Consider the following 13,354-nt stretch of genomic DNA (forward strand, 5'->3'; position numbering starts at 1 on the left):
GTGAAAAGTGAAACACTGAAAGACTGTCAGTGGACTGCATAACAGCTTTTTATGTTATAGGACTTGTAATGTATCCTGTATAGGACCTGGATGATAAACACTGGAAATGTGTAATAAGGAACACATAGAGAGATATTATAGGATATATTATCCCAACAGATCCACCGGCAGGTGCACTTCACACCTGCTTCCATTAAAACCCACGCTCTCTGACACTCCCACAGTGTGGGTTGAAACTGAACCACGCAAAGTTTCACTCCTGTTCTGTGTCACTGCAGACTGCGATTGTGCTTTGTACTTGTTTTATCTAACAATCAGCTGGATCCTTAACTTAAGGTTAACTGTAGGTTGCATAGGATTAACAAAACCTGTTGCAGCGGTGGGCGTTTGAATGAACAGTTTCACAACAGATCTAAATAACTCTAAACCTTTTTAAAAATTAACAGAGTAATTAACTCTTTAGTGGGCAGAATGTGCTTGAAGCAAACCACCCCCACAGCACAAACGACCTTTATGATAACTCGATTAAACACAGATTTTTTTTAAGGAGCCAATAAACCAACCCATTCATTTGAAAATAAAACTTCAGCTTCTTTATTCACAAGGGCTCGCTCGACATGTTTTGACTGGGGACTCTCTTCTTTTTTTGTCCTTATACCGGAAGCCCTTCCTGAGGTAAGCCCAAAGGGGTTTCCTGTGATCAAACCTGGGGCCTTTTTTTTCTAAGGCACATCTGTTAAACACCACACTATAAGGCCTTCAATTCTTGGATATTTTAATGGTGCAACTTGACAGGCAATGTTGCCATTAATGAAGCTCCCAAAATAAAATGATAAATAAAATGATAGCCTACAGGGTGAATCTGAGGCTTTGAGTAGTTCGCTTTCCGCCCTCCTTTAACAGTGACAGACCAGCAAAAAGAATATATCTATATTCATATATAGTTACATGTGATTATTTTTGAGCTCGGATGGATGGCAGTGGTGTAAAGCTGAGGAAGAAGGGAAAGAAGAAAAAGAGGAAGTTAAGTAAACAAAATGACCGCGGTCAAGCGGAAGGATCTCACTGTGTTTCCAGTTTCATGCAAACATCTATGAAAATCTGTGAATAAAAAAATATGTACACCACTTACTGTTATTGTGTGCATAACGTGGCACCTATCCGAATATGAATCGCTAATAACCTATTCACTTATTGTTTAGTAATGTGCTACACTTGAGAGGCTTTGCGTTGTGTGCCCTTTTTACATCCCACAGTAAATATTGTACTGTGTGTGTGTGTGTGTGTGTGTGTGTGTGTGTGTGTGTGTGTGTGTGTGTGTGTGTGTGTGTGTGTGTGTGTGGCACCTGTTTGGATTCGCTCTCAGCAGCCACAAATGGAATGCTCCGCTCTCATTCCTTATATGGGCATATTGCGCCTCAACAGGAACTTGGTGTCTCTGTTATTATTGTCCTCCCCGTGAAGCGTTTTTTTTCCTAGTCCTTCTAAAATCAGGAATTTTTGTTTTTATACCACAATGAAAAAAAATAAGTTCAGTAAATGTTTGAGACATTATATAGATAGTTACAGGGGGTTATTTTAATGCTGGGTATTTTTTGTGCGCATGTGAAACAGTCACAGGTTTTTGTTTTCTGTCGGAATCGATTTGGCTGCGCTCCTTCTATTTCCGCGTCTGGGAGGGGAACAGTGGTGTGATTTCAGAGAACTCTTATCTGTCAAAATGCAGGTTGGTAAACCTTCTTTAGTTTGTTAAAAGTCACAGCGTACCGGCTGTGGATGAGAATATTTAACGTCATTTAAAGCCGTGTAACGTGACGACGTAATTTTCTAGATATTTAGCCAGCAGTGTCTCTGAGCACTCAATAGCTTTACACTTAGCTAGCAAGCTAGCCCTATAACACTTCAAGCCAGTTAAAAGGTCTCGGAATAGTCTGGGACCAGAGTTGAAACGATTACTGTCAAACTAAAAATAAACGTTGGCACACGAAGACTTTTATATGGTAGCAGATTTGCTAAAATATTTTGTGGAAACGATAAAAAAATGTAAAAACTTTTAACCACTGTAAATCCAGTGACCTGTAGTCTTTTAAAAAAAAATGTTTATAGTTTATTTGAGTTTAATAAGTGTTTATTAAAAGGGTAAATAACAAATAACGTTTTGATGTTAACTTTTTAACGACCTGGAGCCTATACTACGAAGCGAGTTCAACATACCCAGGGCTGTGTTTCCGTTATCTGGATTCACTCATTCTAACATTGGCTATCAAGATAAGCAGTCACCCAAAGCTGGGTATCAGCTTGCTAAGTTAATCTACAGTTTTCCTTGTTTGTTCACATCAAAGGGGTTCTGTTGACCAATCTAGTAGGGACGTTTCACGGATCATGAGGCTTTTCTTCCGCAGAAAATGATCCCAATGAGTGCCGCTAAAAATATGATCTGCAAACAAATCCACTCAGTTTGTGATAAATAGGAGTATAGCAGAGCTCTTATACATTCACTTTAAGCAAGCATAAAACACATCCAGACCCATAGAGTGCACATGCCTTATCTTAGTCCATAGCACTATCTTAGCTTATGTGTTAGATCAAGTTAACTTGTGGAAGTAATTTGTTTGCACAAAGACTAACCTTGGAAATGTCATGTTGTTTTTTCACATCACATGGAAACCCAGATTAAAAGAAACCTTTTTCTTTTCTCTTTAGGACCCAAATGAAGATACAGAGTGGAATGATATTCTGAGAAAGAAAGGAATTCTTCCTCCCAAGGAGACGCCTAAAGAGGATGAAGAGGAGGAGCTGGCCCTCCAACAGAAGTCTGTTGGTAAGAGAGATCAGTCATTCTTTGTAGCTTAAACTGCAAAAGGCACATTTTTACCCAACCTAACATAGTTTGCAAATACCAGTTAAATGCACATGAAATATTCAGATGTATTATTTGATATGTTAATGTGTTGTTTTTTTTTTCTCTGATCAGTTAAAACATATGAGGACATGACGTTGGAAGAGCTAGAGGAAAATGAAGATGAGTTCAGTGAGGAAGATGAAGCAGCCATTGAGATGTATAGGTAAGCAATACAACAACTGGAGCACGACTCAAGTAGAGTGGAACAACAATAAATAATTTCAGCTTTATGCTGGTGGTTAGTTGCCTGTTTGGTTACACCTTCTGCTTGCACCCATTAGACCTCTTGATCTGTTATTTTTTTGGTGAGGTACTGTTAAATTATCTTGGGAAAAGCTGATTTTAACTATAATGTTGTAGTTAAAAATATACTTAGTATTTTCTGTTGGTCATGAAAAAGAAAACATTTTGCTAGAGAAGACAATCTCTGGCTTAAACTTTTATTGTGGATTGAGAGTCATGTGAGTTTGTCGGGGTACTGATGTAGGCTGCGTCTCCTTGCAGACAGAAGCGTCTTGCAGAATGGAAAGCAACCCAGATGAAGAATGTGTTCGGTGAGGTGGCAGAAATCTCTGGACAGGACTACGTCAAAGAGGTCAACAAGGCTGGAGATGGCATCTGGGTGGTGCTGCACCTCTACAAGCAGGGGTAGGTCTTCCAGTAAGCATGAATGAGGAAAATATTGAGTGAAGTTTTTCATTTCGTGTTTATAAGGGTATATTTACCATTAATCTCAGTTATTTTACATGCTTTTTCTTTGAATAGACTTAGCACTTCCAGGTTGCTGTTATCATTAAAATGTTTTAATTGAACAGTCAGATTATGTTTGTTCAGTTTTATATATTGCAGCAATTAAAATGCTATTGAACAAAATCTCAAACAAATCTACTTTCAAAGTTAGAGAGAATTTATTTCTGGTGATGTGAAAAGCTGTTCTAAGTCCAGAACACTTCATGGTTGGAGGTGATCCTTGTATTTTGAGCAGGTAAACTGCAAACCGTTGCTGTTTAAAATACAATGTCTTGTAATTCTTAAAATTAAATTCTTTGATTTGTTAAATTACCTCAAATTTATTTGATAATGTGTTATTTCCATTCTTTATATGCTTCTGCTTAGATATGAGTATTTTTTTTATTTTCTTCATGTACTTGGTTGCTATTTGAATATCTGTTTTTGTTTTTTGTATTTTGGAAAAAAATAAGAAGGGATCAGTTAGCCAATGGCAATCTGGAGATTTTGTAATTAACTAACTGGCCAAATAATTAATGCCATTGGGCCATCATTGTGGCTCACGTCCCCAGTACTGTGCCTAAATGTGATTCGTATTGGTATAACCATTCAGTACTGCTGATCTGATGCTGTCTATTTCATATTCCACACACATTCACTTGGGGCAGGAAACAATTACTGACATTTAACTGACATTGACATTAAAAATGAGCAAATGTTGTCACAAAGTTTACCACCAACAGGTCAGTCTGATGTTTTCTCTCTATTCATCTCCCTTACCAGCATCCCTCTGTGCACCCTCATCAACCAGCACCTGAGCACATTAGCCAGGAAGTTCCCTCAGACCAAGTTCCTCAAGTCCATCTCCACCACCTGCATCCCCAACTACCCCGACCGCAACCTGCCCACCATCTTTGTTTACTTCGAGGGCGAGATGAAGGCCCAGTTCATCGGTCCTCTGGTCTTTGGGGGCATGAACCTGAAAGTTGAAGGTAAGAGGCAACTTGCTGACAAAACAGAACATTTTTTAAGCACAAAACTAACTGACTGTAGGCCTAACAGACCTATCTCTGAGTGGATACAATGATCATTTTGTGTTGTTTTAAACTGGAGAATATCAGGAAGTAGGTACACAGGTGTTGGCATTTAATCTGAAATTTGTTTGGTCATGTTTTCATTTTTCAGCAGTTGCAGTTTTAGTCAGGCAGTTTGGTTTTAATGATAGGTACTGTTAGAATTGTATTAAGTCACTAAAGCTGGTCTGAGAGGTATGAATTTATTTTCAGTACATCTCAGTGTATTGCATGTAATTTTGGAAGCTGCAGTTTGTCAATCTGTTGAGCGATATTGCATCGGCTATACCTCATGTTATGCGATTGAAGTGTCTATAATTCATGTTGTGTGTCCCAATCAGAGCTGGAGTGGAGGTTATCAGAAACTGGAGCCGTGAAGACAGACCTGGAGGAAAACCCCAAGAAACAAATCGAAGACAAGCTAATGTCATCGATAAGAAGTTCACTTCCTACACGAAAAGACAGTGACTCAGAGGATGAGGATTAAAAAAAATTAAACACCTGTAACTTCAAACCACAAAAGCCATGTGACAGCTACATGGAAAACACTCCGAAGACCTTAAAACCGAGCAGAGGGGGCGGCTTCTCCTTTGTCAGCATGTGCGTTGTGTGTTGTAACCATGTAGGTGGCGCTCTTATACTGGATCAGTCCTGTATTTGGACAGGCCACTGGGCTGCTGGAGAGTGTCAAACCTACATTATGATCATCCTACAGTACATTTCAGCAGGGGAAACAACAATCACTGTTTTGTAATTTGAATAAACATTGAACTGTATCAACTACGTCTTCACGAAAGCATCACAGACGAGTTTTAACTTTTTTTTAATACCGTTTCATGATAATTATGTCACAAAATGTACATGTACATTTAATTCTGGTAAATTAAATGTGAGTTCACCTCTTTGCCACAGCGATCAGTGACAATTTTGTGTTGTTTTGTTTTAGATACCCATGTCTTGTGTAACAATCTGCCAAATTTGCTTGGTGACAGTTCCCGTCCGGTGACACCAATTTTTTATTTATTTTTTTCCATTTGGAAGCAACAAGACACACGGCAGCTTTAGCAACACACTTCAGTTTTTTTCCAGCTGTACAATCAAATTGTTTCTGTTAACAAAAAAGTTACAGATGCTGTTGCGTGGTCCATCAGTTGATTTTGAGTGTGATGTCCGCAGGTGGAGCTGCCAGCTGCTCTTCTTCTGATAGGTGTGTGTTTGTTTTCAGATTTTCTTTTTTTTCCTTTTACAACATCCCCTCTGGCAGACCTCGAATCTTCTGTTTAATTAGCAGGAGATGAAGAGAAAGAGTCAGTCACTACATTGAACCTGAGTAGTAATGCAATTAAAAGTGATACATGCTGGCTAATTCTTAATCACTGGTTCACTACTTCTTCACTACCTGAAAAGGTCAAGTCTTTATAGGCAGAAGAGAAATGAGTGGAAAGTATGGGGTGTGTGTGTGTGTTTGTTTTCGAGAATGTCTACTGTGTGTGCAGAGAAGAGATGAAAATGTTTCTGCTGTTTTTAGTCTCAATAATGGAAAGAAAATGCACATTTTCACTTTGGCTCCATAGTTTTAGCATTTATTATATCTCTTAAGTGTATGGAGTCAATTTTAGAGGTGCTAAAGGACAGTTTGGGCAACTTTTTTCATGTGTGCTGTGCCAAAAACATTTATTTCCCCAAATTTTAATCTAGTTTCTTAACTGTATTGTTTTGCCTACTTAGACACTTTTTAGTGAGATGAAATGAATTATGGGAGCAATAAACAGTTCCTGCTTGAGAAGCTCAAAACCCCTTCAGCTTGTAATGATCACATGCAAACACTGATTAACGTGAATGGCTCACCAGCCAAAAACAGTTTACTACCTCCAATTGTTAAGTAGGAAGCTTTAAAAGTCCCTAAGCTTGAGAGATGACCTCAAGTGTCTGCAGTTTTTCTATCCTCTTCATTCATAACCCTTCTCTGAAATCTTCAAGTAAAAAAAATCAGTTAAAAGCATTCAGATCTGTGTTCTCACCAAAAGTACCACCTTCTTCTTTCTCCTCTGGGAAAGCTTTGGTGAAAGTCGCATGAGAGGGTGAACTGAATGAGACTGGAGGAAAAAGGAGAGAGAGCTTCATGAGGATCTGCTGAGTAGGCCAAAAGACCAGAATTTCGCTCCAGATTTCAGTATTTAAAGTCGCATTTGCCACCTGCTGTCATGCTGTATCAGCTCTGTGAGGGAGCCGACAGCACCCAAATGGCCAGCTCTGAAACTGAAACTTACTTAGGTTTGTTTGCCGTTTTCGGGGGTGAAAAAAGAGTCTTTAGATTCGTTGTTCACTTCAACAGGTTTTGAATAAAAATTCATAATCAACCTGAAAGCCTCAAAGCAGATGTTTTGTGTTCTCCTTTCCCACCCATGCTGCCAATTGAAATGACCAAAAGCAGTTTAAGCACTGCATTAAATTAAAGCAATAACTCTCGAAAATGACAAATTAATGGAAACATCAGACACTAAGTTTGATTGGTTTGCTCATTTGCTCACCTCTTTTTGTACAGCTCCAACAGAGTTGCGTGCTTTGGAGTAATGAAACAGGAACTAGGGGGGGGAAAGGAGCAGAGTCAGTGAGCTGGTGCTGAACAAACAGCAGAAATGATAGATAAAGTGTAAAGACAACTAGGGAAGAAAACTTACTCTTTTGAAGACATTCTGAACCTGCTCCTGTGGGGGAAGGAAGACAATTAGGCATTAATAACAGAATTAAAGTTCTCACACTCTATCCTGCCTCCATTGACTCTTGAATACAGTAAACAGGCAAAACAGCAACAATTCAGCAAAACGTAAGAGACCACACATTCCAGCTCTGTTACTTCCTATGGGTATTGTGGTATCATGTCATGTTGTCTTCCTGTTGACTCGGTGGCTCACCTGCCCACTCCATAACTTCAAAAAGAGATAAACTTGGGTAGCAATATCCAGACACAGTCATGTTTATCCTCCTAACCAGCTTTATTCTTTCCTCTTTTTTCCTATAGACGCACTTTTTTTTCATTTCGTCATTTCTTCTCTTTGTACTTTTTTAAAGGACTTGCATCTGACACAGCTTGCTGAAGAGAATTGAAATTTGACACCTGAACATCTATTGAACTGGACTTTTATTTTTTTTAAGGATTAGTTTGTCAGCTGTGGTTTGAAGGTATGGTTTTTCACAAGTCAAGCATTAAAAGCAGTTTTTAAAGTCATATAGTTTGTGATCATATATCGAAAACCCCCTTAAAATGTTAGCATGAGGCCTATAGCATAGAATAGAATAGAATAGAATAGAATAGAATAGAAACCTTTAACCTCCTAGGACCTGCCGTCCACACATGTGGACATCACATTTTGGGTTATTTAGACCAAAATACTCAATTTTGCTCTACAAGGGCCTGATATCCACTTACAAGGACATTATACTGCTACTGTTCTATTGAAATTTTAAACGAATATCCTCATAAGTGGCTCTTATTTTTCTTAGAAACAAAAATTAGGTAAAAAAAAATAAAATCTGGTCATTCTTTGTATTTACATTCATCAGGTCCCAATCAGCCCAAATATCAAAAGAGAAATTAGGAGGTTAAAGTAGCTTTAAAATGTTTGCCTACCTCATTCTGGTTTCTCCGCAACACACCACTCAAATCATCACTTCTGATCCCTCGCACCTGCAGATAAACAGTACACTTATTTATAGCTCGAAAGCTGGCAGTGAATGCAGCATAATACCTTTGACCACTGATTTTTCTATTCTTATTTCTTATTTTCCCACAAAACACAACATCAACATTGTTTGGAAGTAAAATCGAACATTTGTACTCAAACTTGTAAGTGTCTGTATATTTATTGTCACAGAGTTGCTCAAAGCACTGAATGTGTGGTCTGACTGCAGATGATTGGCACTGATGCTGTTCATCAATAAGTGATGGCAATAAGTCATAATTACACAAGACATGTAGACCAGAATGAGTGGATCATCCACTAAATTAGGAGGAAAATAACAACAGCAAAAAAAATTGTAGACTTTGAAAAATGCCTCAGTGATGGAGGGATGATTGTAAATGAAGAGTCTCACTACCTTTTGTAACACTATGCCGTCTTCCCACTGATCAAGAGGACTGGCATCTGGATAAAGATACACATAATGTTAATACTTATCGATGTTTTTATAGTAGGGCAGCATAATTCAATAAATATAATATTGTAATTAGACTGATACCACGACATCATGCATATGTAGTCCAAAATAATAATTTGGAAGTCCTTTATCATCATTTATTGTATTTTTATGTGTTCAAATTTCATATTATTATTAAGCCTCTAATATCAGGAGGCTGCTGGTGTATGTTTGATGCAATACTACATTTGACTGTGAGGCTCGGGGCTACTCATGAGTGACTGTTATCGAACGACATGTTGAAAACGTTCAAGCTTTCCTCAATAAGCATCAGCATCTTTAAGCTGTCAAAGAAACATTTCAGAATAATAACATACAGGTTGAAGATAGTGTTGTGAATTTCAGAGATCTAATTTAAAAACCTATTTGGACCGACATCCACTGGTTCTGTATCATTTCATTTACAATTTTCTCCATGTTAACATGTTGCTGTCTGCATAGATGTGCTTACGTCACTGTCACTGTGCGTTTCAGAGTTAAAACAGAGCGCAACATTTTAATATGAGGTCAGGTAAATGCTTTCCATTCAGGTATCAAACTCCTTCATTTAGAAGGGAAATTTATTTGATAAATCATTTTAATAGGGGATCGGTACTTGTAATAGAGTACATTTTACATTGGGATAATTCTACTGGTACTAAATTTTAATAATAAATGCAATTTTTTCTCTTACAATGAGTCATTTATAAAAGATTTCCCCAGTCTGAGCAGAGCACCCAGACTGGAGTAAGACTGTACATATTGTACCAGTTTTTGCACTTGCACACATTGTGACTTTTTTTGTAAAGTGGGATGACCTTGAGCTAACATCACCTATAGGGGCATTTATGAAGAATTATTATTAATCAGAATCATACATTATGCCTATCACATCTGAAATGGTGTATCACCTTGGTGTATTGCCAGTCACCATTCATTACATCACAATCCATTCACTACATACCAATTTTATACTTTTGTTTAAAATATCCAGTGAAGAAGTCTTATTAATTAAAAAGACTGCGCAAGATACTGCATCTTTGAGTACAAAGCACATCAACCTATATTTATTAGCTCATTATAGATCTATACAGCACTGATAAATCATTAGGTGACAATGAATGATTGAGTTAGAACTTATTAACCATTTCAATGTTGGCTACGTTGTGTTACATTGTGGTGTTAGTCCCTCTTTAATTGCCTCTGAATCCACCTTTGCATTGCTTTTTTTTTTAACATATACTGAGAGTTTAAGTGCAAGCTGAAATAGTCCGACAACTATGACTCAGATATTCCTTGTTTCCTGAAACCAATTAGTGATGAAGCCTATTTGTTATATAGTGAGCTGGAATTTTCCACTTCTTGCATCAGGATTAGTATACCATAAATAATTATTTTAAAAAGTTACACTAAATGTACGACCGGCATCATAACTTACAGACGCATTCATAAAGATATAAAACCTTAAAAAATGCACTCAAAATTACACGTTGTTTATAAGTGATCGCCACTGAAAACAACTTTTAGAGCATGATTAATTTTAGCTGCTAAAAACAACTCATGCACCTTGACGATGGTGCTGGTTTACATGTATCTGACTCAGTATCATGTTTCACCCACCTGTTGTGCTCCAACATCCAAAGCAAATGAATAAACACAGCAGAAAAAGTTGTTGCACAGCTGACAGAGTCATATCTCCACTTTCTTCTTCTTCTTCTCTTTTTCTCTCTGTATTTGAGGAAGGTCTGCTTGACGTGGCTCTGCTCTCCGGTCTCGTCTCCTAACAGCTGTGAGTGTTCTGAATGCATTGCCCTCTGCTCGCAGCACTTTAAAAGCACGCAACTTTGCTGGCTGACATGCATCTCCTCAGGTGGCCAATCACAAACACACCAATCTGAGCATCAGCAAACCCGCTTGCGCAAACTCCAACGCACCTTGCACTCCCTCCATCTCTCTCTCACTCTCTCTCTCTCTCCACTCGCAGGGCGTAGAGTTGGAAAAATACAGAGCACTTGGAATGTTGAGCTCTGGGAGTATTGGGCTGTTCTGCTGCGTGGACTGACGTCAAGTTGATAACAAAGATATGACTGGAGTCTCCTTCAAGGAAAGGAAAGTGGATGGTGACTGTGATTAAGAAAAGCAGCCAATAAACTGCATTAAATGTTAAAAAGATCACCAGCATTTAATGTGAACTCCTGCGGGGAAATCATTATTGTTCCTTAACGAATGATTACTGTATGAGCTACTCCCATATTGCCTAATTAAGATACAGAAACAAATGGACACTCTCAGGTGATTCCGAAGATCTGCAGCTATAAATGAATATGAAGATTCATGCTCTCTTGTTCTGGTCTTGATGTAAATGTTACTGGGATGTGATTGGACGGTGATTAATTTTTGTATGAGGAGATTTGTATGAGCTTGAGTAATATGGTATGTTTGCTGTAGTCAAAAAGTTCTGCTTTAAAACAACCTAAAACGGCATGTTGTTGTTTCTGCTGGGTTATCACATGCTGTAGTACGTTCTTACAGGACACATTATTTCTAAATGACTAGTGTTAAATCATGGCAACCCTGGACTTGCAATGTTCCTGTCACTTCAAAGATAATCTGGAAATGTCAGCCAATGAGTCTCTGCTTCGGGTACACCAAGAATTGAGCTTTAACTCGTTTCAAACCCCTTTAGAAGCCTCAGCAGCTTCTAAAAGTTTCTGAACACAAGATTTTCATCAACTAGGGAAGTCTAATTTTTCAGCTAAATCTTATTCTGAGAAAGTAAGACTGGCCTGGCATCTGTTAGACTGAAAACCCTATGAGAAGCTACAGGGCAAGTTAAAGCTTGCTAAAACTTCCTGAAATAAGCATTCATAGATAGATAGATAGACCTGAAGCCTGCATACCTTGTTGTTTTATTTAACAGATTAAGCAGCACACCTTGTGTCAGGTGGTGCTGTGACGTGGACACTGTATGTTATTCTTTCAGGGATTAACTGTTCTGATCGGGTAGACTGGAGGCAGAGCACCGCACTCATATTTCCCCTGACACTGACACCAGATTTTGTACCAAAACCTACTAATAAAGGTGAATCTGCATTGTTACACCCTGGAAACACTTAATTTTTTTCTTATTCATTGTTTTGGTTTTCCTATTTTTTTTTCCAGCGATCAACTCACAGGTGATTAACACCCGATTCTGAACCTCTGCTGTGTTTTTTAACCTCTTTTTATTCATTGTTTTGGTTTTATGAAAAAAATCTGTCCCACAAGAAGCAGATAATCTGCTATCTGTGATAGACAGACTTTCCTTGTAGACAGGCAGAGAGGAATATATTAAACCAATAAATTACACAAAGGTTACAGACAAAAATGACCCATTAAAATATTTTTGATAATCTATGATTATCTCTCACCCCAACCAGTCGCAGCAGATGGCCGCCCCTTCCTCAGCCTGGTTCTGCTGGAGGTTTCTTCCTGTTAAAAGGGAGTTTTTTCTTCCCACTGTCACCAAAGTGCTTGCTCATAGGGGGTCATATGATTGTTGGGTTTTTCTCTGTATGTATTATTGTAGGGTCTACCTTACAATATAAAGCCCTTTGAGGTGACTATTGCTGTAATTTGGCGCTGTATAAATAAAACTGAATTGTTTTTAATACCTTTTGCTAAAAGGTCTTCATAAGAAATCTGCATAAGAAAGACTGACACTTTTCAAAGATACAAATACTAATTTCGTGCATTCATATTTTGCTGTTTTGCAATATGTTTTTATCTTTCTGTAGCTTTGCTTTTATTCTGTTTTGCATGACTGTGGGTATCAGTGCATTTAAATAAACCCTGACTGAAAAGCTTAAACCTTAAACATAATTTAAGTGATTATCAAATGAAAAGTCTACTCAACCTGCTGATTGAGCCTCCTTGTCATGCAGCAAAGAGAAGGGGGAAAAAGCAATAAACTCAAACATTGTTTACTCTTGAATCTTTCAAGTGTGTGTATATGAAGATCTGGTAATCAGGGGTCATCTTGTGTGATTGCCTTGTACAAAAACAAAGGAAATGGGAATGACTGAATCACAGAGAAACAGTTGATTTGTTTCTCATTTTGAAAAATAGACATGCTCCATTCCACGGCACTTACGCAAAAACCAAATGCTTGATTTAAAACATACAGCAATGACGGATCTGATGAGAAATAAATGGTTATTTTTTCATTTGTACTTTCAGTTTAGGTAACACGTATGTACGCACCGGTTTTACCTTTGCTATTAAAAGGAAACACAGAAAACTATGATACCAAGCTAGTGAAGATTTTGAGTGGCAAACAGTGATATAGCAATAAGAAAATTTGCAAAAATGATGACTTATGTAACTTTAATATTGCCTTTTACTACTTTTAAAATAAAATAAGGATACTGGGGTTTGGCATGGTGGCCGCCAAGGTGATTGCTCTCTGGTTCGGTGCAGCTTTTATCTGTCACAC

At 38.0% G+C, this 13,354-nt stretch overlaps 2 protein-coding genes across 2 annotated transcripts; one reads left to right on the forward strand and one right to left on the reverse strand.

The window, feature by feature from the left end:
• The first annotated feature begins 1,657 nt into the window (after positions 1-1,657).
• pdcl3 (phosducin-like 3) lies at positions 1,658-5,619 on the forward strand. Its single transcript, XM_063498177.1, has 6 exons — positions 1,658-1,726; positions 2,704-2,821; positions 2,975-3,065; positions 3,407-3,550; positions 4,415-4,623; positions 5,046-5,619. Exons 1-6 carry the CDS (start codon positions 1,721-1,723, stop codon positions 5,189-5,191), a joined length of 714 nt encoding a protein of 237 aa, XP_063354247.1. The 5' UTR covers positions 1,658-1,720; the 3' UTR covers positions 5,192-5,619.
• A 126-nt stretch (positions 5,620-5,745) lies between these two features.
• On the reverse strand, positions 5,746-10,628 carry nms (neuromedin S). The gene is made up of 7 exons (XM_063498178.1): positions 10,501-10,628; positions 8,803-8,849; positions 8,336-8,392; positions 7,386-7,412; positions 7,236-7,289; positions 6,726-6,800; positions 5,746-5,980 (listed from the first exon to the last, which is right to left on the reverse strand). The coding sequence occupies exons 1-7, from the start codon at positions 10,571-10,573 to the stop codon at positions 5,948-5,950; spliced, it is 366 nt and encodes a 121-aa protein (XP_063354248.1). The 5' UTR covers positions 10,574-10,628; the 3' UTR covers positions 5,746-5,947.
• Positions 10,629-13,354: the final 2,726 nt, after the last annotated feature.

The sequence above is a fragment of the Pelmatolapia mariae genome, linkage group LG16_19 (genome assembly GCF_036321145.2).
Source record: "Pelmatolapia mariae isolate MD_Pm_ZW linkage group LG16_19, Pm_UMD_F_2, whole genome shotgun sequence".
In the NCBI taxonomy this organism is placed as follows: Eukaryota; Metazoa; Chordata; class Actinopteri; order Cichliformes; family Cichlidae; genus Pelmatolapia; species Pelmatolapia mariae.

Bases quoted from the DNA above. Each gene is read 5' to 3' on its own strand.
- pdcl3 (XM_063498177.1), top strand. The intron at 2,822-2,974 runs GTAAGAGAGATC...TTCTCTGATCAG, and splicing joins CCTCCAACAGAAGTCTGTTG to TTAAAACATATGAGGACATG. The intron at 4,624-5,045 runs GTAAGAGGCAAC...TGTCCCAATCAG, and splicing joins CATGAACCTGAAAGTTGAAG to AGCTGGAGTGGAGGTTATCA.
- nms (XM_063498178.1), bottom strand. From the start codon at position 10,573: ATGACTCTGTCAGCTGTGCAACAACTTTTTCTGCTGTGTTTATTCATT. The intron at 8,850-10,500 runs GTGGGTGAAACA...ATCTTTATCCAG, and splicing joins TGGATGTTGGAGCACAACAG to ATGCCAGTCCTCTTGATCAG. The intron at 7,290-7,385 runs GTAAGTTTTCTT...TCCCCCCCCTAG, and splicing joins TTCAGAATGTCTTCAAAAGA to TTCCTGTTTCATTACTCCAA.